At 43.7% G+C, this 27100-nt stretch overlaps 4 protein-coding genes across 4 annotated transcripts; 1 reads left to right on the top strand and 3 right to left on the bottom strand.

Moving 5' to 3' along the window:
* Positions 1 to 1163: 1163 nt before the first annotated feature.
* On the bottom strand, positions 1164 to 4021 carry atp23 (ATP23 metallopeptidase and ATP synthase assembly factor homolog). Its single transcript, XM_086201078.1, has 6 exons — positions 3585 to 4021; positions 3339 to 3384; positions 3046 to 3127; positions 2828 to 2965; positions 2464 to 2547; positions 1164 to 2384 (listed from the first exon to the last, which is right to left on the bottom strand). Exons 1-6 carry the CDS (start codon positions 3727 to 3729, stop codon positions 2181 to 2183), a joined length of 699 nt encoding a protein of 232 aa, XP_086057204.1. The 5' UTR covers positions 3730 to 4021; the 3' UTR covers positions 1164 to 2180.
* A 318-nt stretch (positions 4022 to 4339) lies between these two features.
* On the top strand, positions 4340 to 10813 carry rpap3 (RNA polymerase II associated protein 3). Its single transcript, XM_086201077.1, has 17 exons — positions 4340 to 4496; positions 4714 to 4874; positions 4953 to 5111; positions 5205 to 5315; positions 5385 to 5512; positions 5589 to 5710; positions 5778 to 5848; positions 6127 to 6255; positions 6659 to 6786; positions 6956 to 7077; positions 7255 to 7325; positions 9035 to 9127; positions 9218 to 9417; positions 9590 to 9764; positions 10122 to 10219; positions 10306 to 10406; positions 10496 to 10813. Exons 2-17 carry the CDS (start codon positions 4722 to 4724, stop codon positions 10579 to 10581), a joined length of 1947 nt encoding a protein of 648 aa, XP_086057203.1. The 5' UTR covers positions 4340 to 4496; positions 4714 to 4721; the 3' UTR covers positions 10582 to 10813.
* A 2425-nt stretch (positions 10814 to 13238) lies between these two features.
* LOC147262321 (uncharacterized) lies at positions 13239 to 15302 on the bottom strand. Its single transcript, XM_086202506.1, has 4 exons — positions 15287 to 15302; positions 14193 to 14438; positions 13851 to 14108; positions 13239 to 13582 (listed from the first exon to the last, which is right to left on the bottom strand). The coding sequence occupies exons 1-4, from the start codon at positions 15300 to 15302 to the stop codon at positions 13239 to 13241; spliced, it is 864 nt and encodes a 287-aa protein (XP_086058632.1).
* Positions 15303 to 18858: 3556 nt separating this feature from the next.
* mapk12b (mitogen-activated protein kinase 12b) lies at positions 18859 to 27083 on the bottom strand. Its single transcript, XM_086201076.1, has 12 exons — positions 26776 to 27083; positions 25109 to 25238; positions 24903 to 24961; positions 24711 to 24822; positions 24594 to 24623; positions 23625 to 23672; positions 23428 to 23542; positions 23260 to 23331; positions 22777 to 22856; positions 22317 to 22395; positions 22070 to 22243; positions 18859 to 19124 (listed from the first exon to the last, which is right to left on the bottom strand). Exons 1-12 carry the CDS (start codon positions 26892 to 26894, stop codon positions 19060 to 19062), a joined length of 1083 nt encoding a protein of 360 aa, XP_086057202.1. The 5' UTR covers positions 26895 to 27083; the 3' UTR covers positions 18859 to 19059.
* Positions 27084 to 27100: the final 17 nt, after the last annotated feature.

The following is a 27100-nucleotide window of genomic DNA, read 5'->3' as shown; positions in this document are numbered from 1 at the left end:
CATAGAAAATGGATTGATGATGACGAAGATTAGTGGTCCAATATTGCCATCTATAGGCCTGAGAAGATACTGCAACTGTGTCTCTTGTCACTCCACAGAGCAAATCTGTGAGGAAATATTATCCAGTAGTATCATTCACTTGTATGAGGATGCATACAGTTGGTTGGTTGATGATGTCATTTCACCTTTCAGATTTTATTTTAGCATGATAACATACAGTATTTTGGGAAATTCGAATTTATTTCTAAGCACATTTACTAAGTGTAAGTGGGCTCTTGACCTTGGAGGTGTGTGCTGTTGTTTTCAAGGCTATGTTACATGAACGTATCACATTAAACGCACCGCCAGACCAATTTTAGATAGTGACCTGGCAATCTGGCCCAAATATTTATATTTCATGTTGTTGCCTTGACATACAAATGGAAAAAGTAAGACAGGGAATTGTTCCCATCTAATCTTAACACCCTGATAACTCATTCACATTACACTCCATCTTGGCCTGCAGCAACATTCTTTTTTTCTTTTTTTTTCTAAAAGCAAGAACATATCCTGCTGCATACGAACACTTCCATCTTTATACTTGCTGCTATCAGCTTTGTTAATTAACAGTGACTCAGATGAAGCATGTGAAAGGTTTCCAAGAGTCTCTGCTACTCAGTTTTCTTCAGCTCAGCAGTGTTTTAGCATCTTTCAGGCTGTTGTTTTGCTTTTACCGCCTGCACTATGCCTAGTATAGAGACTGTGAACTTGAGAGGAAAATGTTTAACGAATTAATAAGTCAAGTATGAAGTCCATTTTTGGGACTTTTAACCAGTACACTCGCCCCCTGCTGGTCATTAGAGGAATGTAGCTTCCTGATTGGCTTCACGTTTCAGGCCTGGAAGCTAAAACGTCATTATGCTAACATTAAGTGTTTTAGCATTAAACTATAAATTGGCTAAAATTACAGGCTTAGCTGAGGAGCAATGTATAGAATGTCCATTTGCCTGAACTACATTTATGACCCATGAGTGCTCATGCTTCATGTGCTAACAGCCTAGCATCCTCACGACATTCCTGAACGTAGCACAAACATGGTGCAAGCCAAGTAATGAATTCAGTTTAGCTTTTAGCATTACAATTGTATCAGATGCGTTTAATCGTCAGCATTTGATATTTTCACAATTCCACTAGTAATTCTATTGTTTTGTATGATTTCTCCATTTAGTTGTGCATGTGTATGACACAGCATAAAGCCAAATATCTTTCCCCCTTTTGTTTTTGCTTTGCATTAATTCCACTGCCTTGAAGCCCTTTTCATCATTTTCCCCTTTCAGCTTCCAAAATTAAGCTAATCGTCTTTGCTCGTCCCATCCCGCCCACTCACTTTATTGTTCCAAAGACACACTCATCTTGTGTTTAGCAAGCAGAGAATATGGAGATAAGAAGCGCACAACACGAACAGCAGACACACCAAGTGGCTGTGATTATGATGCAGGGGGTGTTGTCTTTGAGATAGTGAGGAGTAGAGGAGGAGGAAGGGGGGGGGGATTATGAGGCTAATTCCCTAATAACTTTTTCCCCTCATTAATCTCCGCGGAAGGATACGATATTCTTTAAATGCTAATGTCCAATAAAGATGTCAGCAATGACATTTTACAGTGACGGCACAGATGTGAACAAAGTTTTCACACTTCACGGATATGCAGATGTTAATTTAACGGTACCAGACATCATAAACTTAAACATTTTGTGCCAAAGTCAAGCACGACAACTCCTCAGCTGCAAAAGTGGAACTTATAGCACTTAGTGAAGTAGAGGAAAATCTGTTTTTCATTAAACTTTAATTGAAATTCTTTAATTTACGTACGATTGCTTCTATTTACAGGAAAAACATTCAGAGAAATGTATACGCTGGTCATTAAATGACCCACAGCAAACGCTGAAGGATGATCTCATATTCAAAAGCACCCTTTGATCTAGTAAAAAGTGCTTCTTCTACTTCCTGAGCCTTCAACACAGAATTAGTGTTCATAAGAAAAAAAATGAAGCAGGCTCCTTCCTCCGCTTTAAATTTGCTTCCTCTTCCAAGGACGAAACGTTTTCCGACAACCCCTTCTGAAGGAACAAGAGTCTTTACGGCAGACCACAGGCCTGGTCAGCTAGAGCACCTTTGAGAGTTAAATAAGTTTGTGAAGATGCTAAAGGTTGGCATAATACCGATCCCTGTTCTTGTATTCTCTGTAGGCGAACTTGGCGTCCTTGTTGCTGTGCGGGATTCGTCCGAACGGTGCGTGGTCGTTGAAACACGTGTCAAAGACCTCGCTGACAATTTTCTCTGCCTCTTCTCTGCTGATTTTCCTAACAGCCAGGATGGAGCGAAGGGCACGGCCTCGGACGCACTCCTGTCCAGGCAGAAAAGAGGAGTCGAGTGTCACAGATGGTAACCATGGTGACAAGTCACGTTTAGCCTAACAGAGGTACCTGATGATGCTGCTTCAGGCCAAAGTTGAACCTGGCGACTTCGGTGCTGAAGGAGCAATCTCCGCTGAGGTTAGCTGCCCGAATCTGAGACAATGACACAATTTTTTTTTCTCAAATCAAAAGTAGGTAAATATGTACAGAGAATATTCAGTATTGCCTTTGTAACTAGAACCTGGTTTGCCACGTAGCTGAGTCATCAATTTATGCAATTTGTGAAGCGATTGAATGTCAAGAGTTTCTTACTGGATGTTGCTTTGGCAGCATGACCTGTTCAATATTATGACATCAAGGAAGCGTTCCTTTTATTTCTCAGCAGCCCCTGGACATTACCTGACATAATCCAAGTGACCATGCAGGTGCTCACCTCTGAACAAGCCAGATGCCTGAAGTTGTTAAACCAGTCCACGTGGGCCCGACAGTGGTCAAAGGCGTGGATGAGCTCGTGCGTGACCACTCGGTTCATATGGGACTGCTGGTGGATGTTGTTCTGACACAAAACTATCTGCAAACAAATGCAGAGCTCATCACTGCTGATCAATCTGCATTATTACCGTCGCTGAAGCACACTTTTGTCATTCTTACTTGAGATGACGCTGCATCAAAGCCACCGCTGACTGTCCCCTCACAATCCTCACAGGAGAAATGTCGATCTTTGAATACTTTACTGTGTCAACGGTGAAGAGTTTGTTTAGTTTTGAAGTGTTTAAAAAATTTCCGGCTAATGTCAAGTCATTGCAGGATGACGATTCAGTTTCATCATTAGAGATATTAAACCGTGTTGGTGTATTATCTCTCTCTCTCTCTCTCTCACGCACGCACGCACGCACGCACGCACGCGCACACACACAGACACACACATAATGTCAGATACATACCACCCTGAGCTCTTCATGGCACTGAGGAGGAGCTTGGCATAAGGACCTGAGAGAAGCAAAAGTAAAGCTGAAAGTAGCATGCTAATCATACACTGCTAACTAGCTAGCTACAATTACTCCTGCTGCTTGAGACAAATGCGTTCGAACATTAACACAGAAGTACATGTATCGGGAACCTCCTTCGTGGGGGCGGTATACTACCAACAAAATACAATAAAAGCATCATTTGTTAGACTGAGAACTCACTTGTGTCCACCGCTAACTGCAACATGACCTGACAGTTCCGGTTAAGAGCGAACAATGTCTCTGGGATTGTCCCCTTCTTAAACTTCCCCGTGTTCCACTCCGGAAATAGGTCGTATCCATTATCTTCTTTTTTAGTCTGGTCCATTGTGTGAAATGTTTTCTATAATTAAGAAATGTTAGCATAGGTTCCCCCCGGTTGTTACTGCTGCTAGCTAACAAGAGAGGTCATCACTGTTTAGTAGATCACGTGGTACAGCTATAGGTCAAAGGTAATGGATTTTTTTTATCATTTAAAGACGTTCCATACATGCGTAAACAACGAGACAAATAATTCACTTGATCCCTAAGTTAAATATTGTTTTGAAGTAGTGCAACTTAAATATCTATAACTTAGAAGGTGCAGTCATGTCGTCAACTCCGAAACCAAACTAATTTAACCAAATAAACTACCCCGGTAGTCTAATTTTGCTTCTTCTTCTTTTTTTTTTTTTTTTTTTTTTTTTGAAGCCGAAAAGTCAACTCTCACTCTTCTTTTTCCTATTTCCGTTTCGGTTACAGTCTGACTATTTCCATTCAGCATGTAAGCCGAGCATCGTAAATTAAAAAAAAAAAGTTAGATATGTTGTCCCAAAACAAAATTTAAATAATCTGGTAATGTCAACTGTCATGTAAACCATCTCTTTTTTTTTTACAGACCTAAATGTGCCCAAGTAAATGTATCCGCCACTACTTTGTAGTTTATGATCTTAGCAGCGTACTGCGCATGCTCAGTAACGCAAAGGCTACTGGTACTTCGCTGTCATGGCTCCAAACACAAACAGAAACCTATGAGAAACGACACACTTTAGTGTAACTTAGCCAAACAAACGATAGCTTCATTTTATCTGCGGTTTTCAGAGAAAGGAGTGACAGGTACTTTTTATTTTATTTTTTTTTTTTTACTGTTAATAGATAGATAGTTCCTTTTCAGTGAATTATCTTTGAATATTTGTAGTTACAGTTAGCTAGCAGCATTAGCTAGCACAAGCATGACAGCGAGATTCTCGTGTTTCCCCTGGACTGTAAAACGACTTCAGGACACCAACGGCATGTGTTTAGCATTTCTCAGATAATAATGTCTGTGTCGCAGGAGAGAGCATGTCCGGGGGAGGTAAAGCCTTTGAGGTGCAACTTCAGATGCGGCAGAACGCGGAGGATCTGCACAGCTTCATAAAGGAGCTGGACAGCTGGGAGACAGACATAAAACAGAAGGATGAGCAACTGAGGACAGGAGGACTCGAGGAAGTCCAGGTTAGTCTCCCCTCCCGCTGTATACTTGTTCATCCACTTCAGAAGTAGCCAACCTTCAATTTGCTTTCTGTTTTGTAGAAAAAGCTCCCGCCTGTGCGCAACAAGGACTACAAATCTAAACGAGAGAAGAAGAAAAAGAAGCTGCCTGCAGGAAACGAGGCGTCAAAGGCAGAGGAGCTCCAGGCAGCATCGAGGATAAAATCCCATGACTATCGATCATGGGAAAAGTTTGATGTGGTAGCTCAGCTATGAGTTTGACAACATGTTTGCTTTTCTGCTGCATTCACCATGTCACGATTAAAGTTTTGTTGTTGTTGTTTCGGCTGACAGGACAAGGCACTAGCAGAAATGGACAAGGAGGAAAGTCCTGCAGAGTCACATGAGTCTGACTCAGAGGAAGCTGCAGTTGATCAGGAGAAAGCGGTTGCTGAAAAGGAAAAGGTAAATGTTTGTATGAGAAGTATCGTTAAGAGAAGCGTTAAAGAAAATTAAAGCTGAATTAACTGTCAGGGTAACAAGTTCTTCAAAGACGGGAAGTACGATGAGGCCGTGGAATGTTACACCAGAGGAATGGGTGCAGATCCGTATAACCCCGTCCTTCCCACAAATCGTGCCACGTCCTTCTTCAGACTCAAGAAGTAAGAATCATATTTTTTGAAGCAGCGTTAAGGGAGATGTGCTAGCAGACTGCTAACGTCTGCACACCCTGTAAAGGTATGCTGTGGCTGAGTCTGATTGCAACTTAGCCATCGCTCTGGACAGCAACTACTTCAAAGCGTATGCACGGAGAGGAGCAGCACGATTTGCCCTGAAGAAATATGAGTCTGCGCTAGAAGGTAACCAGCATTAACTACATGAGTCTGTGTGATTAACTCAAGTGCACTAACAGTTGTGCTCGGACAGATTATGAGACGGTTCTCAAGCTGGACCCTGGGAACCTGGAAGCACAGAATGAAGTGAAGAAGGTCAGAGAGGTGAGAGCTGGAAAATTCAGATCGATGTTTGCTAGAGGCCAAGATCATCAAATGTATGCTTTTTTATCGAAAGAACAAAGATACTTAGGTAAATATTATTGAGGATTAAAACATAATAATCACATTGTTTACACCCTGGAATAAAACTAATAATTTAAAAAGCAACTGCTTTAGGAGAATTTTGACATATTTCTTTGTAAAATATTAGATTGATTACTCGACTAGTGGTTGCAGCTTTACTACAGTCGATTTGTGGTTTCTTCTCTTGCTGGTTTCAGATCCTCAGAGATCAGGTGCCAGACAGTAAAGCAACGCAGCCTCCGGAGAGTCTGGCAGTCGATCCTGAGCAGCAGAGACTAGTGGAAGAGCAGCAGAGACGACAGGAGGCAGTGGTACAAAAGGACAGAGTGAGAACTGGTTTTGTTCACGTTCGTCCTCCCAGTTCTACCAAAGCCACAGAGAGATATAAAACATGTTGTCAATGAATCAAAGCGTGCGAACAACTCATACCTTGTGGCCACTAATTATTCAAAACATGACAATAAGTTACATCTCACAGACAGTGATTCATCAAATAGGAAGAACAAGTTGTATCTTGAAACTACAAATACCGGTACTTCAAATTGTAGGAACAAATTGTATCTCATGGCCAAAAATATGTCTCTCTCTCTCTCTCTCTCTCTCTCTCTCTCTCTCTCTCTCTCTCTCTCTCTCTGTGGCGCTGTAATCATTTAGTGAATTCCTGTCACCTGAAGCTGTATTTGAACCCATACGTATGAAGTTCTTCTCAGTGGTGAATGTGTCTCTCAGGGGAATGCTTATTTCAAAGAGGGGAAGTATGAAGCGGCCGTGGAGTGTTACACCAGAGGATTGGAGGCCGATGGGATGCACGCCCTCCTGCCTGCCAACAGAGCCATGGCCTTCCTCAAGCTGGACAAGTAAGAATAAGTGCTTCGTTTTTCTTTTGTTGTTGTTTTTTTTAAGGGTTAAATTAAAAAATCCCTACCTCTGTTCCACTGGTTCTTTAGCCGACAGACTCTTTGAGGTGTTTGTCCCTCATGTTCAGTTTAGATAACAGGAGCAAACCTACTTTTATGTGTTGGTCAGGTACAAGGAGGCAGAAGAAGACTGCAGCAGAGCTATTGCTTTGGACAGCACGTACTCAAAGGCTTTCGCCCGCCGAGCCACAGCCAGAGTGGCTTTAGGGAAGCTGGAGGAGGCCAAGCAAGGTGCTGCACAGTCCAACACTGACCTCTAAAGCCCAACAGATGCAACTGCATTATTCCTGTTCAACTGTCACAGATCCAGCTGTCCCGGATATCTTCTACCTCTGTTCTGCTTCTTAATCTACTGGATACATCGCAGAAGAAATGTTAACAGTGATTTATTGTCGGGATATTTGTCAGATTTCCAGATGGTGTTGAAACTGGAACCAGGGAACAAGCAGGCTCTGAACGAACTCCAGAAACTCCAGATGGTACGTTCAGAACTCCAGTTATTAGTTCAGTATACAGTGGCATGCAGGACTATTCATACCCCTTGAACTTATCCACATTTCGTCACATTATGGCCACACACATAATTATATTTTATTGAAATTTTAATTTGAAAGAGCAACACAAATTGGCGCACAATTGTGAGGTACAAAGAAAATTATACAGGATTTTTAATTGGTTTTACACATAAAAAAAAAACAACCTGAAAAGTGCAGCATGCACAAGTATTCAGCCCCCTTTTCTCTGAGTGCAACCAACTGCCTTGAGAAGTTGCCTGATGATTGCTGAGTGATCGAATGTTGACCTAAAGACTAAATAGAGTCCACCTGTGTGTTATCTAATCTCGGTACAAACACAGCTCTTCTGTGACAGTCTCAGAGTTTTGTTAAGAGAATATTGGGGAGAAAACAGCATCATGAAGTCCAAGGAACACACCAGACGGGTCAGGGACGAAGTTGTAGAGAAGTTTGAATCAGGGTTAGGCTATAAAAAGATTTCCCAGGCTTTGGACATCCCACGGAGCACCGTTCAATCCATCATCCGGAAATGGAAAGAGTACGGCACAACCGCAAACCTACCAAGACGCGGCCGTCCACCTAAACTTACAGTCCGAACAAGGAGAGCACCGATCAGAGATGCAGCCAAGAGGCCCCTGGTGACTCTGGATGAACTGCAGAAATCCACAACTCAGGTGGGGGAATCTGTCCACAGGACAGCTATTGGTCATGCACTGCACAAACCTGGCTTTTATGGAAGATGACGAGAAGAAAGCCATTGTTAAAAGAAAACCATAAGAAGTCCCGTTTGCAGTTTGCCAGAAGCCGTGTGTGGGGGAACGTGGAAGAAGCTGCTCCGCTCAGATGAGACCAAAATTGAACTTTTTGGCCTAAATGCAAAACGCTGTGTGTGGTGGAAAACTAATGTTGCGCAGCACTCTGAACGCACCTGGGGGGGCTTGTCTTCAGCAGGGACAGGGAAGAAGGTCAGAGTGAATGGGAAGGTGGATGGAGCTAAATGCAGTTTCATCTTCACAGGAAGAAAACCTGTTGGAGTCTGCAAAAGACTTGAGACTGGGGTGGAGGTTCACCTTCCAGCGGGACAACGGCCCTGAACATAAAGCCTGGGCTACAATGGAATGGTTTAAAACGGAACATATTTTAATGTGTTAGAACGGCCCAGTCAAAGTCCAGACCAAAATCCAATCGAGAATCTTTGGCAAGATCTGAAAACTATCTGAAAACAATCTGAAAACAAATGCTCTCAGTCTAATCTGAGTTTGAGCTGTTGTGCATAGAATGGGCAAAGATTTCAGTCTCTAGGTGTGCAAAGCTGGTAGAGACAAACCCCAAAAGACTTGCAGCTGTAATCGCAGCAAAAGGCGGTCCCACAAAGTATTGACTCAGGGGGGCTGAATACTTTTGCACACCGCACTTTTCAGCTTTTTATTTGCAAAACCATTTTAAAATGATGTACAATGTGCCACTTTGTGTTGGTCTTTCACATAGAATTCCAATAAAATATATTTATGTATGTTGACATAACGTGACAAGATGTGGGAAAGTTCAAGGGGTATGAATACTTTTGCAAGCCACTGTATGGTTTCGACTTGGATGTAGTTCCACTTCCAGGTCTTGCGGTCTTTGTCCAGGCCCAGAGGTGACAGAATGTTGAACCTTTTGTGTTGCCCCAGGACGCTGGTTCCAGTGGCCTCCCGCAGACACCCGAGGGCTCTCAGAGAAGGACGGTCCAGCCCGTAGACAAACCCGAACATCAGCGCTCAACTGTGAGGAAAACCGAAGTGGAGAAGGAGGGATAATGTAAAGTAACTATTAATAATTTGTAAAAGTCATTGTTGACGTGTGTCGTTTCTCAGAAACCGCTGCGAAGGGTTGACATTGAGGAGGTTGGTGGTCAGGTGACAGTGCCTGAAGTGCAGGCAGGTGGGTCCAAGTCTCTTGTCCAGGAAGTGGAGAGGGAGGTGGAGGGTGAGTCCTCGCCATTGTCGACATCGCCCAGCGCAAAGATGATCAAGATTGAGGAGATAACCGACGCGTCCCCACACTCCTCTGACCAGTCAGTTTTGTATTGATGATCTTACTGATGAAGACGCTCTTAAGAAAGTCAATGCTGCCTTGTTGTGTTGGAGGCTGCCTTTTAATATTCTAACATTTTAGTCTGTATGTGCCAGAAATAATACAAAGCAAAAGATTTTAAAAAAAAAAAATGTTCTGCTTCTGCCGCCCAGAGTTGTGAATGCTACCAAACAAACACCACCAGCAGCAGCACAGGAGGAACCCCTTCCTCCAGCTGAGCTGTCAGCAGTTTCACCCCTGCCTCCTCCACCCATCACCAGCTTCCAGTTAGAGGCCGACCTGCGCAAGATCGGGAAGCAGCCTGAAGTCATCTACAGATATCTGAGGGTGGGCGGATACAGTCGGCTAATGACGCTGCAGTTATATCTTGCTGCCGCCGTGTTGGTTATCTTGAATCCAGGGCTCACGGCAGCTACAATCAGTATTTTTATAGTTCATATCAGTGTTGTATTTATATAGTGACCTGGCCAAATGATTATGAGCCACTTCTACAGCTCATGATTTTACATTTCTTGTTGCCGCCTAATCGCCAAAATCAGTTTTTGCAGTTCTCACGGGACAACTTTCTTTTGCACCTCTTAATGATGACTAACTGGATGAATAAGTCACCCTACGTATACCGACAATGTCAAGATGACATTCAAACCTGTTTTGTTTTTTTTCCCTTTTTGTATTCTCAAACAGCAAATCAAGCCTGGGTTGTACGCAAAAATTTTCCAGAGCTCCCTCGAACCTGACATTCTCAATCAGATCCTCAACACACTGCACGATTTCTACACCCGGTGAGTTAAACTAAATGTTCATAGAAAAAGCACATGTAGATTCGAAATGAAGTCTGGAACTGCACGTTGACGCGGGCGTCGTGCAGGAATGAAGAGCCATCCGTCACGCTGGAGATCCTCAGGAGCCTCGCCAGCGTCAGGCGCTTCGACATGGCCGTGATGTTCATGTCTTCCTCAGAGAGGAAAGGTGAGTTGTCTTTGAGTACAGATGAGTCATGCTTGCATGTAGGCAACGCTTAACTGTCAATCCTGGCTGTGCTGCTCTTCTTTCCTCAGTGCTGAAGGAGGTGTTTGACTTCCTGCACCAAGCCGGCGTGGACACGTCCTCCGTGGCGGCCTTACAGAAGAAGTACGGCGTGTGACTCTGGGGTTCAGTCAGAAAGTCGGACTTTCAGTGTCATTACCAAACAGTGCAGTCCAGAATACAATTGTGTATCAGTCTCTGTGAGTACTCTACTCAATTTGAATGTTCCTCTTATTCTTACACCTGCCAAAAAAAAGGATCTGACGTTGCATCGTGGAGGCCTCAGAGTGATTGATCTCCCATCTGTTCCGTCAAACTGCTCAGTCAATAAAAGTGTGTTTTGTAATTTGTGTGTGGCTTTTAGTTTTGTTTTTTTTTAGTCAGTACTTGGACAAATAGGCGTTTTCACCATTGGTGTCTTGTAGAGAGCGACTTCACACTCGAAAAGCTCAGGAGATCTTTGTCTAATCGTGAGATAAATCTTGTTATTTCAACTAAAAACCTCCACCAGTTCTTTTTATCTGGTTATAAGACACTAAACAGTGGTAACAGGACTCCACGTGGTCAAAGCTTTTCCAAACTTACAAGTTGGATTCGAGTCCCAACATGACGTCTGAGGTAAATTTAAGTCACAGTACCACCTAGTGGTTGCATGTTTTGAGCCTGAAAATTGCTCCCTTCGTGCACTGCATCATGTATGGTTTGTGTGTTCTCTAGTGCCACCTAGTGGACATGTAGTGATCTTTACAATGCATAGTGGATGGATTAGTCTGCTCCTTTCTAACCCAAAAAAAGAACACCACAAACAAAGCTGGAAAATTGCGCAATGAGTTGGCCTGATGAATCAAAGCTTTCGCCCGCCATCAAGACTGGTGGGTCCAAGCTGGCAGGAAGCTGGTGGAGGAACAGAATCCTGAAAAGACGAGGAAGGTGGCCTAGCCGAGGAAGAAGCAGGTGCTCAGGTAGGCCAAGTAAGTCAGGAATTCAGGTAAATTTCAGGTTTTGTTTGTTCCTGAGGTGTCTGGATACATTTGGTCGCCCTCTAGTGTTGTTTTCACGTATTGTCCCTGTTTGAATTGGTGGCAAAGTTGAAATGCACGTGTGCAGCATCCAGAGTGGATTCTTCTCCTTCGTCCGCCAGGGCGTGCAGCGCATGAGAGGAAGACAGCTGCTCAGCCACATTTCTCTCAGACTCAAATGGCTTGAAAGTGTGAGTTATCATTTTTCTTTTCTGTTGAGTTTTCCGTGTATGGCACCTGATTCTCCGTCGCTCAGGTGCCATACACAACTACAAACATACCAGTGCAACATTTGGGCTCTGAGCATACATCAAGCCAGATACAAGGCCTCACCTACTCCAGTTGTGGAACAGGTGATAATGGTTTTGGCTGAGTGCCACCTCTTTTAACAGAGACTGGTTTATCTTGAGGATAGAAATGTTCCCATGACACACAATTCTAATTCCTTGGGAGTTCACCAGTGAGTGGGCTTGTTTTTCTCTGTTTCTGCAGTCGGGTGAATTAATTTTGTCTTGCTCATCACATCCATCAATCCATGCAGTGATGCTCTAATATTCAACTGTGGAGGCAAGAAGAAAAATACATTTTTGGCTCCGGGAGATTTTTTTGAAAAGTACATGTGGATGCTTTGCAGTTTAGCATGTTCTGTTTATTTTTTTCTCTCCTGTCATTCTCCACCCCTCCATTATCTCTCTCTTTGTCTCTGTCCCTCTCTTTCTTCATCTGTCTCAGTCTCTTTCCTTTATCCGTCTTTGTCTCTGCCCCAGTCTCCTGCTCTCTGGCCGCTCCTGGCTCTGCTCAATGTTTCTACCTGTGACAAGGAAGGTTTTTGTTGTTGTTGTTGTTGTTGTTGTTGTTGTTGCCGCTGTCACGAGATGCCCTTGCTCACGGAGAATTCGTGGCCATAAATGAATGAACCTGAGGTGCTGGACCTGCTCTACATGCAAAGTGTCAGGAGATAACTTTTATTGCGATAATTAAAATTGGCTTGCCTTGACAGCTGTATGAGGAGCTACAGTCATTTCAATTACAAATATGAGATCATGCAAATGCGGTAAAACTCACTGGAACATTTTCAAGTCGCTAGAATTACCAAGCTAATGTTACGTCACCAACAAAACACGACACTGACATCGTTGAATCATTGCAGAAAATTAGCTCTGTGGCACACAGAAGCTGATGCGACGTACTCCTTTTGCTTGGCAAGATAGCACACATGATGTCGCTAGCGATAGAACGAGAGCATTATGCTATGAATGGACTACGCCATGCACTTAGCTTCACGCTTGTCCCAGTTCTTGCAGAAAACGAGCTCTGTGGCTTATAAAAGTTCATCATTTTATGAGAGAACATTCACACGTTAACAACCCTTGTGTGATTTTTGAAGCATAAACGCTATCACCAGAATTACAAAGTTAATGCTACGCTATGAACAAACCACAGCAGCCTCACGTGTTCATCATCGCCACAACTAGCTTCTGTTCCGTGAGTGTGACGTCCGTGTCAAACTCTGTAGCTCAAGCCACATATTCACAATTTATGTTCCTAAGCCGTATACACACATCAGTATTTGCCATAGAAGTAAATGTTTATACACCTCAAGCTACTGTCCACCACAGACTTTACTTTAACCTTTTAAAACACAACCCATTACAAAAAAAATCTCCGTTTGAGATGAGGGAACTGATTTATTTTGGATGTAGGCCCCATCTCTTTGCCGTTCTATTTGCAGCAGCCCCTCGTGGTTGTGGCGGCATCACAACGAGTAGGCAGCAGAAATTATGAGCATCAGTGTCATAGCCTTGGCCGCTACAGGGCGGATAGCCAGGCTGTGCTCCGGCCTGGAACTGCCTTTGGGTCGTACAGTTTTAAGGGCAACAGCCACCTCCTTTGAGACAGTGTTTTGTGCCTCACACTTGAGAGTGACAGATTGAAGTGGGTGTTCCATGGTCACGTCGACCACGTTACCCCTCACGGCCTGACGGTCCACAGTCAACACATAGCGGCAGGAGGGAAGACACGCGGCGGTGCACACGAATCGGAATGTCTCTGGAATTCCAATGAGAAGTGAACTGTTTATCTGGATTTCTGATGGTCCGGCTGAAAGACAGAAAGAACCCACTTAGGAAAAAAACTCATTATGAATTGGGCTGCATTACAAAAAGCAAACATTATAGATCACTCCAGATGGTACAATTTCCATAACTGATACAGGCCTGACTCACATCTCATTCACTTCCAAGCTGTCCTGGGTTTCAACAAAATTAAAACAATAAATGTGATGCACTACCAAAAGATACGATTAATGGGTTGGTTGGTTGGCTTCAGCGTTTAAAGTTTGGTACCATCCACCAGAAGTGAAACTTACATATAACACCAATGTTTCGTGCTGCGCTGACAAACAGTCCAGACACACTATTGATGGCTTTGCAGAAGAGAGTTCGGGGACTGTCCACCTCCTGAGGAGTGATAGATACAACATTCCCTGGACCCTTAATCCACGGGCCCTTATCTATCATCCAGGCATAGGTACAAGATGGCCGACAGAAGGCGTGGCAACTGTAGGTGTGGCTCGCTTTTGGAGTCATCAATTCAGGACCTGTGATGGAAATGTTGTTCGGTCCAACTGTTGGAAGAATGACGGCAAAACAAATCTATAAGATAGAACGACTCAAAATACAGAGTCTTCACGCCATCACGCCACACCCACCTAACACCTGCAGCTGCTTTGTTGTTGTCGCAGTCTGCTTCATTTCATCATCTGTGGCTGTGCAGGTCACGGTTAAAGATTCCACCCATGTTTTAACGGTGAAGGCTAAAGCGTTGCCCTGACCCTTGGCTGCCTGGCCATCCAGAGACAAGGAGAAGGTACAGTTGCCACAGTCGGCCTCACACTCCACACTTGCCGGCACGCCCACAGTCACGTAGTTTGGACCAGGAATCACTACTTTCAGATCTGCCCAAAACAACCTGAATTACTATCACAATTTCAAGATATGATCGTCGCCTCATGACAGAGATCAGGAGACACACTACATTGATGGAATTAGAATCTATAGTTTGTGGATTTTTGATATATCGCAGACAGAAAATTCAAAATGGGATTTCTTATCTCTTAAAAGGAAAAAAAAGCAGTCACCTTCAACATCATGATCCTGTTTGCGGTCCTCTGTGTCGGTGGATGATGCTGCTGCATGAAGATCCACTTTGTGGGGAGAGAATGTTACCAAACTTCCAATATTAAACTTTAACTGTCATTCCAAGCCTTGGTATTGGTTGTGTGACCCCTGAAAGTTGTGTGGGCCTTGATTTTGGTCAAAATTTGTCCAAAGGAAAGGAAACAAAAATGACTTTGGCTCACGGCAAAAGCTGAAAGAGGTCAGTCTAACACAGTTGTTCCATTAACTACAGTTGTTGCTGGACCCTTTTGACCTCTTCAAATAAACCAAATAATGTCCAAATCAATAAGCACAACTTTGAATTAAAATGACGAGGACGACAGTGATGATAATTGATTTGATTTGATTTGATTTTTATTTTAGTTTGTGGGAAATTTGAACAAATGAAAAAGACTATCGATGAAGGAGTAGAATTTAAGCTAACGTTACATCCTCAGGAATGAAAGTATCTGCTTATCTGGATCAGGTACATGTTGAGGGAAACACACCCTCAACCACACACACACACACACACACACACACACACACACACACACACACACACACACACACACACACACACACACACACACACACACACTACGGTGACCAAACATCCTGCTATCCCAGGTCGTCCTGTTTTCACATCCTGTCCTGGCCATCCTGACACATTTTTATCGTTATATGACAACATCATTTTGTGATATAACACCTTCTATCCATACATCTTTGAGTCAACTTTGAGTTTCATTGGAATATTCCATTCGCGGGCCAAGTGTCCAGGTTTTCGGTATTTAAAATATGGTCACCCCCCCCCCCCCTCTCTTTCTCTCTCACACACACACAGACACACACACAATTAGGAGATTTGCTCATGCTGTCAGAAACTAGAGGACTAGAAATCTGCTAAATGTTTAGGACTCTGACTTGCAAGCATTCACTTGGTTATTCAGGCATTTTATTTGAGTTAAAACAAAAGTAAAAATGAGCAGAGTATGAACTATTTCGACCAATTTCAATTTTGGGTTCATAAATCAGCACGTTCTGTGTCTGCGTGTTCTCTCCGGGTGCTCCACTTCCTTTCACATACAAAAAACATGCTAGGTCGGTTGATTGCGAGCTCTTAATCGTCTACAGCCGTGATTAGTAGGGATGAGCGAGTGCAGTATTCATAAACTGACCGTAGGCGTGGCTGTGAGTGTGAATGTTTGTCTGTCTCTATGTGTTGGCCCTGAGATGGACTGGTGACCCGTCCAGGGTGAACCCCGCCTCTCGCCCGAAGGCTGCTGGGATAGGCTCCACCCCCCAGCCTAAACAGGATAAGCGGTAGAAAATGGATGGATGGATGGAGATGTTGTGATCCCACTCCTCAAACATACAGTAGAGTTAAAAAAACAGATATCTGTGGTATCGCTTTAGTAAAATCTTGTTCTAAATGTCCCACTTTGCCACAAAAATATTTCAAAAATATCCATTTTATCTGCATATTATCTATTTGTGTATAAATATGTAGAACACAGAATATTATAAGGGTAGTTTTATCAACAAAAATGACATACATTGAAAGAAAACAGTTGGCCATTGTTGGTGGCTTCTACTTCCTTCTCCACTCGACCACTGTAGGTGTCACCTTTGAAAGCACCACTCGCTTGCAAGGTTTAGAGCATTTTTGTCAACCGGTCAAATTATCACACGAATCAACAACAGTGTCAGATTATTACTTGACAGTAGCTGGGCTCCAATAGTCTCATTTAGAACAGGAAGCGCGTTTAGATTCATTGAATTTCCAAGTAAAAACACGATACATGAGCATTTATTCTGTCGATAAAAACACAAAGACTGTGTGTGTGCAGCCCCATAAAACCATCAATTACCACTGCTAGATGGAATCAAATATCAACAAAAAAAAAAAGAAATACCTGCCAGAAAGAGCAGCAGCAGCAAAACTTTGCAGGGATTCAAGCGTCCTCTTACTTCCTTAGACTTGAGGGTAATATCCATCATGGAGGTACGGCGCCTACGGCCACCAGGAAACAAACAGGAGGTTCTGCATGGTAGGGCAAACATAAGCAGGCTAACAGCTCTTATCAAACATGTTTGCCTTCTTCGTCATTCTATTGTCAAAGCCGTGATGCCAGGTGAAGTTGTTTCACAGCGGGAGCTTCAAATTCCGTCTCAGTACATTGATGTAGGAAAGATTCCAGCTTGGTGGAAGGGCTGGAGACAACAACAGAAGAGAAACTGCTATTCAATCAACAGGATGGTTTCAAAGGACAAAACAAGGAGTATTTTTACACCATCATGACGTGTGGGTGACCAATGATGGCTTTGGTGTCACAAAAGGAACCACAGCACAGGGGACAGCATGAGAACTCAGATTCATCAAGATCTGTTTTACATTAAAATGTTCATAGAAAATAAATATTTAGGAAAAAATTAAAGGAAGCGCCATGTTTGATTTGTCCTGTCTAGTGATAGTGATGACGGTGGAGCAGTGGTCAGCACTGTCGCCTCACAGCAAGAAGGTTCTGGGTTCGAGCCCTGGCTGGAACACGGGATCTTTCTGTGTGGAGTCTGCATGTTCTCCCTGTTCCTGTGTGGGTTCTCTCTGGTACTCCAGCTTCCTCCCACAGTCCAAAGACATCAAGAGGGGACGAGGCTGATTGATACTCTAAATTGACTGTAGGTGTGAGTGTGAATGGTTGTCTGTCTCTATGTGTTGGCCCTGAGATGGACTGGTGACCTGTCCAGAGTGAACCCCGCCTCTCGCCTGAAGGCTGCTGGGATAGGCTCCACCCCCCCGCGACCCTTAACAGGATAAGTGGAAGAAAATGGATGGATGGATTTGGAGTCTTGGGGGTCACATGACCTTGGAGTTATGGCGAATTGTGTGATTTAATGTGAAAAATGTTCACGTGTCAAATAACCTCAGAGCTACTCAACAAAATTTAAAAAGAACTCAAATTTGCTGTTTCCTATAAAAAATAATCATAAAAACATAAACATCGGTAATTCTCTAAGTATGGAAATCAAATGATGTCCGAACACTCAAACTTAATGCCGAAGTGAAGCGTTTACTTGATTACAATCGACTGCATGATATGTTTAAACAAGAGCAGGTGAAACCCAGCATACGGCTTGTGAGCCAAAATGTGGACAAATCGTTGTTGAAGCTGGTTGCCGGCTCATTTCCTATTAACTTCCCATCTCTCTGCCCACAGGAGTCAACGGACCTTATTGTGAGCATGGCACAAGCTAACACTCGGCCAAGTGCAAGTGTCACTGCTAGTTTTTGTCTCTATGCACCGCAGTTTAAAGCTGAACAGCCCTGTATGCACGGTGCACACATAGCACCAGCCGTCTCCTCCTTACACTTGAAATACTTCCCCTTCTTTTACCAATATTCCAAACTTCGGAGCCACTTATGTGTGAAAAATATGTGACAGAGCAACTCTTTTCCTCCAACATGCTGTATTGCCCCTAGAGGACGTATGTGGAAACTCCACTCAGGTGCATTCCTACTTGGCCACTCAGTCACTCAGTGACCACAGTGGTTGTAGGGACTGTTCCCAAAATACAACATATTTGGAGGATGTTTGGGTTGGAGGAGGAGGAGGAGGAAGTTGCGTTCAAGAAAAGATGAGAAGAGCAGATGTACCTCTCTGTCCTGATACTCTCGTGGAGGTTTGGAGCCTCATGAATCGATCAGCGTCTAAAAATGGACTTCATCGTGGTTTCACTGCCTCTTGATCGGACCTTTATGAGCTGACTTCAACAAAGCAGTATAGTTAGCCAACCTACCCACAGTCTTGAACTCTATCTTTGTGGTTTATGAGCACCTAAAAGACAATAATGTGCAGGTGTTCCTGCGTTTGAGAGGCAAGATGAACAACCATCAAGGTGAGCACTGCATTTACACACACGCAGCTGTGTATTCAGGGAATTAGACCTCTCACAGAGACATTATGTGTTAATGTCAGCTCTAGTTCATGTTTTCATGTTTCGTTCTGTTACGGAGGATGTTGTTGGTCAATCACTCTGTCATATCTTTCAGAAAAACCTCAGGCTTAAGGTTAGGATAGATTTTTCTAGACCTTTTCAGGCAGAAAAAGAAAAATTAATAGTTGGAATTGCAAGTGTGTGTGTGTGTAAGCATTCACCTTTGTACTGCTCTGGAGGAAACCTCGCCCTCAGTTAAACAAATACGTCTTCTATCATCAGTAAATGATCAAAAAGTAAACAGAGGAAAAATGGAGACATAACAGTCAGACGTAAATTCAGGTTTTCTAAGAAATGTGCCACTCAAATCAATAAAACAGATCACATTTATTGTACATGAAACACTTTAACACGCTAAAAATCCTACACATAAAAACACTAGAAAATATAAAATAATGTGAGCAGAGGTGTGTGATCCTGCTAAAGCGACGTCTCTCTGGAGTCCTTTGGCGGCCTGAAGGTCAGTATTTCGGTAACCGTATGACCTGCACAAGATCAAAGGGTGGCAGATTAGGTTGAGATTACGGTTAAATTGGTTTAGTTATTGTGGTTAATTCCGAGCTCCAAACAAACTAAAATCAGGGTTCATTACAGTCATGAAAAACCATCAAAGTCGTGGAGTATGAGTGGAGTATTTTCTGAGCCTGAAGATGTTTTAGAAAATTTGCTTCACAAATACGCAACCATACTGAGGGGCGGCATTGCTTAGAGGTAGAGTGGCTGTCTAGAAACCCAAGGGTTGCTGGTTCAATCCTCACTTCCCCCCAATTGTGTCAAAGTATCCTTGAGCAAGATACTGAACCCCTAATTGCCCCTAAATGATGGCCCTGCGACGGACTGGTGACCTGTCCAGGGTGAACCCCGCCTCTCTCTCAAAGTCAGCTGGGATAGGCTCCACCCCCCCATGACCCCTAATGGATAAGCGGTATAGAAAAAGGATGTATGTATGTATGTATGTGTATGTATATATATACATAGAGAAAGAGAGAGAGAGAGAGAGAGAGAGAGAGAGAGAGAGAGAGAGAGAGACCATGGGGGGAGACAACTTGACTTGACTACTTAACTAGACATCTTGTCAATTGCGGAGGTGGTTGAGGTCTGCCATCTTGTCTGCAAATTGGTCCTTGTTAGTTAGCTTAGCACAATGAATAGAATCTGATGGTAAGTGTTAGCATACTAAAGTTAAAAGTCATCAACTGCCCTTTTCACCAAAACATTCTTTGACCGCATTCATACAGCAAGCGTTTTGCATCACATTTGATATGAAGTCATACATAGAGTGAGATCTACTTTCCTGACTGGGCGCAGTGATTTGATGCAGCACCTCATTGTAACCTTAGCTGACAAAACATAAAGTTTGTTGAGAACTAGAAGAGCGGCTGCTGCTACGAATCATGGCCGACTCTTTAAAAGAGGATAAGGAGGATTGCTTTTGGTCAAACCGAGACCCTGTCTGTCCTGTTTGATGACTTTTGATGGAGGTATGCTAACATTTCCCATCCAATACCATTAATTGCGCTAAGCTAACTAACAGTCAGCTGGTGTCTGTGAGTCTCAGCTTCCAAAGAAAGCACCCTTGTCTGATCACTTCCCTCCTCCTGCCTGCTGACCCGATACCGGTGAGCGTGTTACGTCATTTCCTGCCTGTAATACTGTCGCTGTGTTGTTCGACTCCCTCAATCCTCTCTCAGGTGCACTGCTAACTTAATCGCTTTAAGCACCACTGTATACGACGTTTTGGTGTAATACATAGGTTTCTGTCACTTAACTCTTTAGCAGGACTTTGCTCTGAAATTCCTCGTTCTATTTGTTATATTTGCCACAGGTCCGCTAGCTCACCTTAGCATACTCGCTATGGCCGCTCTCTCTCTTTCCGCCTCTCCCCCCACCTCTCCCTCCCTCTCCTGCTCCATGTGCCAGATGTTTAGTTACTCCTCTGCCTCCTTTAGTGCTAATGGTACGTGTAATAAGTGTAGTTTGTTTGTAGTCCTGGAGGCGAGGCTTAGTGAGTTAGAGACTCGGCTCCGCACCATGGAAGCTAGCGCTAGTCCTTTACCTTCAGGAGCTGCTCAGTCCATCTTAGAGGGTGCGGAGCCACCTAGCCTAGCCACCGCTAGCAGCTCCCGAGCAGCCGGGAACTAGCCAGTCCCGCTGGGTGACATCACGAGGGAAACCTAGACGCAGTAAGCCCGTGTTTGCCCACCCTGTCAGGATGTCCTAAATACTCTCTAAAGAGTCTCTAGCTGGTCCAGAACGCTGCAGCGAGGGTTTTGACGGGAGTTAAGAAGAGAGAATACATCTCTCCCACTTTAGCTTCTCTCCACTAGCTTCCTGTAGGATCTAGAATCGACTTCAAAGTCCTTCTGCTGACTTATAAGGCTCTCAATGATAAAGCTCCATCCTATTTGAAAGAGCTCATTAGTCCCTACTGTCCGACCAGAGCACTCCGCTCCCAGAATGCAGGTCTTTTAGTGATTCCCAGTATCAATAAAAACAGACTGGGAGGTAGAGCCTTTAGTTACCGGGCTCCTCTACTTTGGAATCAGCTCTCTCCATGGGTCAGAGAGGCAGACACTCTGACTACATTTAAGTCCAGGCTTAAGACCTTCCTCTATGACAGAGCCTTCAGTTAGGACTGGTTCAGGTAGCTCTGAACCATTGATAGCTATGCTGCTACAGGCTTAGACTGCTGGGGGACACATCAGGTTACATGGAGCCCTTCCCTCCTCTCCTCTCCTCTCCTCCTCTCCTCCCTGCACATTTTTGGAACTGTCACTACCACTACTTGTTGCACTTTGTAGTTTGGCCTTGGTGTCTCGCAGTCTCTCTGTTTCCACAGATCCACCAGAGCCCCAACCGCCGCCTGCATCGCCCCCCCCCCCCCCCTTATTCCCTACTGTCACACCGGCCTGCGCTCCCCTTCCATGAACCAGTCTGCCATCCAGTCCCCCATCAAGCTGGCTTGCTCTCCCTGCCTCCCCTTCCAGAAGCTTCCTTCTTCAGCTGTTATTAACATTTCCGTGTTTCTCACATTTTGTATTGTAAACTGTTTTCTTGTCTGTAACAACATCTACTGCACGTCTGTCCGTCCTGGGTGAGGGATCCCTCCTCTGTTGCTCACCCTGAGGTTTCTCAGATTTTTCCCTATTAAAAGGTTTTCTATGGAGTTTTTCCTCAGTCGATGTGAGGGTCTGAGGACAGAGGATGTTGTTATGATGCCATGTAAAGCCCTTTGAGACAAACTGTTGGTGAAAACGGGCTCTACAAATAAAATTGCCTTGCCTTGCCTTGCCTTGCCTAATGTGTGGGAGTGAAGGTAATCTATATTCTTGAATGGTGCTGGGAAGGATGGACGTTAAGTGAATTTATCAAAAGGTTATTTTAACAGAGTAAAGCTTTAAATGTGAGCTAGCCTTGCCCTGTCTCTTACGTTTCCACTGGTCCAGCGTCAGGTCTGTGTTGTCTATGGTCTGATCGTACGGCTGGGCCTCTGTCTCCTCCTCCGTGTCTCTGAACTCACTGAAGAACGGCAGGTCGAGTGCCTCGGAGGCGCTCGCCCTCTGCTCGGGGTCCAGAAGCAGCATCTTTTCCAGGACACACACTGCTGTGATAACATTTCAACATCAGCATGGCAGTTAGGTACAGCCACAGATGTTTAAACACTGATGCTCTCTTACCATTTGAGCTGGCTTTGGTGAAAATTGAGTGTAAATCTTTTTTTGGCACTTTTGGTAAACTTCTGATGTAGTTTTTGGCCTGCCGGGAGATAATAAAATGGAGGTGAGTGCATGCAGGGACTTTCCTCAACCAGTATGTATATCTGTTTGTAATATGTGTCTATTTCTTAAAAATATCATAATATACATGACCTGTATACTTGCCCTTTACTTTGCTGTTTCCACTCTTACTTCTGCATGACGTGACTTGCCTTTACTCATATTACACATTGTGTAAAAAACTAAACCTGCACCCCCTTGTGATTTTTGTTATCTTTACTTGGTTTACTTCATGTCCTCAGTTTTAACGCTGACAAAAACAAAATGGAGGATGACGGAGTGTCATTCAAAGCACAGGGAAACTCCCCGTTGGAGTCCAGTCTCACCACCATGAGGGTGAAAAGCTCATCGTAACACTTACATCTTGGCTCTGCAGCTTCACGACAAAGTCAGCAGCTGGAGTTCCAGTAATCTTCATAATTTCTCTGAGCTGGTCCAGATCTGGCAGCAGCTAGGGGTCAAGGGTCACGCGACATAGGTTTCTACTTATTGTCTGATCAACATGCATGGACTGCAAAAAAAAAAACTGGGATCAAATTGTGCAATTAAAAGTTCTTTTTACTCTTTTATAGTCATCGTATGTTCTGACTGGGTGTGTTCATGCGTCCACACCTGCGACAGACACAAGTCGGAGGTACTACTGTTGGGCCGTCAAATTTCTGTGTGTGGCGATGATGTTATTTTCATGTTTTCATTTATGTTGTTGTGTATAATTGCCAATATGGAGCAAAACTGTTAATTTTGTCAAATCCTACATGCCAAAGCTCAACCTGGCCATCGCCTCCCTTTGTCTGTCGACAGGATGACGTCAAAAACACCATGTGCTGGAGGAAGGTCAGGATACGGTCGTTTCCCTTGAAGAGTGGCTTTCCCAGCAGCATCTCTGCCATTATGCAACCCGCTGACCAGATATCCACTGAAAAAGAGACCCAACATCACTCAGTGTCTCTGGGCTTTCCGAGGACCAGAGAATCATTTTTAAATCTCCACTACAAAAGATGAAACTCTCTACCAGTCTGAGTGTAGTGCATCCAGCTGAGAATAACCTCAGGCGCTCTGTACCAGCGGGTCACCACGTAGCCGGTCATCTCAGCATCAGCCTGCCTCGCGAGGCCAAAGTCCAGAATCTGAAGTGGGCAACAAGCAGAACTGAAACATGTGATCTTGTCCAAGTTGACCTGAGGACGTTTTTATGTAAAGCCAAAGTACCTTTAACTCACAGTCTGGATTTATGGCTAAATTTCCTGGTTTCAGGTCCTGCAGGAGACAGATGAACTCATGAGGCAAATTGAAGAAAAGAATTTTGACATTATTATATTTTAAATCATACGAATCGGGATTTTTCTGTTTCCTGAGATGAGCATACATGTGAGAAGGGGCTCTGAATCCCTGAGAGTTAGGCTGGATTCAGACCAAATCCAATGCAAATCATAGGTTTTCCAATTCAACTGAGTGGAGTGCCTTTTAGCTCTGGAGGTTAAAGCTGCAGTGACCCAGCAAAGCCTATTAAAGTAGAACCAGAATCCACTATCACAAGGAAAGCAGCCTTTAACACGGCAGCGGCCAATTACGTAAGCTGAGGATCAGACTGGCATAGGAGCAAGCGCTGTTTACCATGTAGCATTGTAGCGTTCTGCTCTTTCCTGAGCTACAGAGAATCTTATATTACAACACAGGATTCTGATTCTGACAAGCAAAAGTTTACAATATGGTGTCCCACAAATGGACCCTGTGGAGACACGTCCACATGGCTGAGCAAGCGCCGCAACACCAACCTGACCAAGTGCTTCTGTGCTTAAACATCATTAGACATTACAAAGTGTTGTGACATCAGATAATTAAGATAATTATGATAAAGATCTTTAGTTTGTGTCACAGAAACCACTTGTGCAACCACTGCTGCAGCCTGATTCGGCCTGTAAACTACCTAAGATTATTATCAAAACCTAGAAAACATTTCAATTATAACATTCCACAGACAGCATATCATTCTATCTCTGTCTCTCTCGCCACCCCCCCCCCCCACCACCACCACACACACAACATAGACACACACATACACACACAGAAGAAAGGTTGTGGTGTGGGAATTAGAATGAATGGGATTTAGGAAAAAGCGCAAAAGCCCCACCCCACCCTCCCCAAAGCACACAGTCTAAAAGGTCAAAGTTCACACACCCTGTGGATGATCCCTGCAGAGTGGATGTACTACGGAGAAAGGAGAAACAGCAACAGTTGGTCAGAACAGGTTTCAAGTTGAGAACTTTCTCCAGCAAGGGGTGAGAAACAGGAAACCTTGAGTCCTTTCAGCATCTGGTAGACGAGGAACTGCACTCGGTCCTCCGTTAACCTCTCCAACTTCATCAGCTTGCCCAGGTCGGTTCCCATGAACGGCATCACCAGGTAGCTGCAGACGAGAGGAGAGGCGTGACATCACCCCAGTGGCATTTACTCGAAACCAGCACCAGGGAACATGTAGGAGCTTACAAGTCACGGAGGCGGTCCAGTGAGATTTCAGCGGTGAAAACATCCAGGAGTCCTATCACCTGTTTTGGAGCATTTAAATCAGCATTTGGCACAAGTGTTTTATTTTTTGTTTAACAGGCTTTGAATGATTTCTTTTTATTTCAGTGAGCATGAACACAATGAAGATTTACGATGCGGCTATAAATAAAATGGCCTTTTGTCAGTACATTTTCATGCTTCATGTGTTTGAGGAGTCGTAGTTCTCTGTAGGCCCTTTTGGCGAAGAGTTTGGATTGGAAGGGCCGGTGAAGTTTTTTGATGGCCACCTGCGTCCCGGCGCGCCGGTCCCACGCTGAACTGAAACACACGAAAGTTTAATTTAATGAAAGCTTTGATTTCACGCCCAGAACTTGAATATTTCATAGACTTGAAGATGCTCGTTTCGAGGCAGCCACGATCGACTGCTTCACAGTCAGACGAATCCACGAGTGATACTTTGGGGTGCATAAGGAAGAAAACATGACACCAATAGATGCATGGACAAATGAATCAGTTTTGTCAGTTGGAAAAAGCTATTACTGCATTTTAACATGTATTTCTGACTTTGCTGACGTTCGTTTGTATTTACTTGTGTATTTCCGCATTTATTTATATAAACAAGTCTGCATCTCTTCATCTATTTTTGTTGTAGAAAATCACAAGCAGACATTGTAAATTTGGAAAAAGCAACATTTTTATATGGAAAAACTTGCATATTGTGTATATGTGGCTGTTATTCCATCACTGATGATGAGTATCCGCTGATACAGATAGTGCGCCAATATAATTGTGCATCCATATTCATTGATTTAATATTTATTTCTATTCAATTCTATTTATTTTTGTGACTGTAATTTAATAAAGTGGGCGGTCCTAACGTCAGTCTAGAGCAGAACTGGTCAGAGGTCAGGTAGAGATACACAAATACTTTTCCATTAACAAAATGAATTTATTTAATGTAAAATGTTGGTATTTAATGATATATTAGGATGCTATTAGTTGTTCTCCATAAACTAAAACAGAGTCATCGCTGCCAGAAATAAACTGTTAAAAAAAAAAAAGAGGCTCATTTGTGCTTGAAGAGACAGCGGTGGTGGGTTGTAACTCGGGTCTTTTTGACTTCTCTCAACAATGAAACTGGGGGTGGTTTTCTTTGTTGAACCTCATCCACTAAACACAAAGCCAAGTGAGGCCCTGCAGAGCCAGCTGTGGAGCCTGGACTCAGCAAAAAAGCTCCGGAGCTGACTGTGGCGCTCTGAGCTGGAGGGTTACGGTGCAGGAAGAGTAAAATAAGATTAAACCGTTTCCAAAATTCACACAGAGAAAGATTTATCTTTATGATTGTTGTTATTAATAATATTAAGTTCTAATAATCAATCAATTTACACTGATTTTTTTTACACTGTCAACAATTCAATCATTGATTGATTTAATTGACGGAAAAAAATATGAATCCTTTGTATGATTCAGACTTCAATATTTATCAGGATTTGTTGCCTTTTTATGTCACAGAAAAGTAATTCAGGTTTCGATTGATGGGTTTACAAAAGAAGCTCTAGGCTGTGATGGAAACTTTTTACATTTTTTTTCAATTTGATCAAGTAAAGGATTTATCGATAAATCGTTTTATATCACTGGCAATTATTTCGATTTTTTTTTTTTTTTGGTCCCATTTTCTGTGGTTTCGTGCAGGTGTTCAGGTTTTTGTTTGAGTCTTAAGCAAACGGGTGCAGCTTCTGGCCATGTAAGGACAGGACGAAGGTGATTGTTGTGATGAAAGCAGATGACACGTGAACATTTTTTAAAAAAGAGTATATTGTTACCCTCTTTTCTCTCTCTCCCTACACACACTCACCACACGGTCCCATATGCTCCCGTTCCGACCTGCTTCAGGTCACGGTAACGCTCCGGAACTTCCCACACGGTTCTGTTTACCTCCTGCCGGTAGAATCCCGTCCTGGATCGCACAGCCATACCGACTTGACGAGGCGGAGGTCCGCTCCGCTCCCGCCGCTCATGTGAAGAAAATCCCAGTTACTCCTGGAGTCGGACAACCGGGGAGGAGCAGTCAGTCCCGCAGTGAGGAGTTTGGTTCCAACGCTGAATTCCACCAGTGTGGAACCAGCAGCCCTTGTATGAGCCTTGAAGCCAGTTACACCCCCAGCGCACACACACACACA

Source organism: Aulostomus chinensis, chromosome 4 (assembly GCF_037954235.1).
Source record: "Aulostomus chinensis isolate RoL2024-O1b breed Wild chromosome 4, RoL_Achi_v1.0, whole genome shotgun sequence".
Lineage (NCBI taxonomy): Eukaryota > Metazoa > Chordata > Actinopteri > Syngnathiformes > Aulostomidae > Aulostomus > Aulostomus chinensis.
This window is presented reverse-complemented; position numbering and strand designations above follow the sequence as displayed.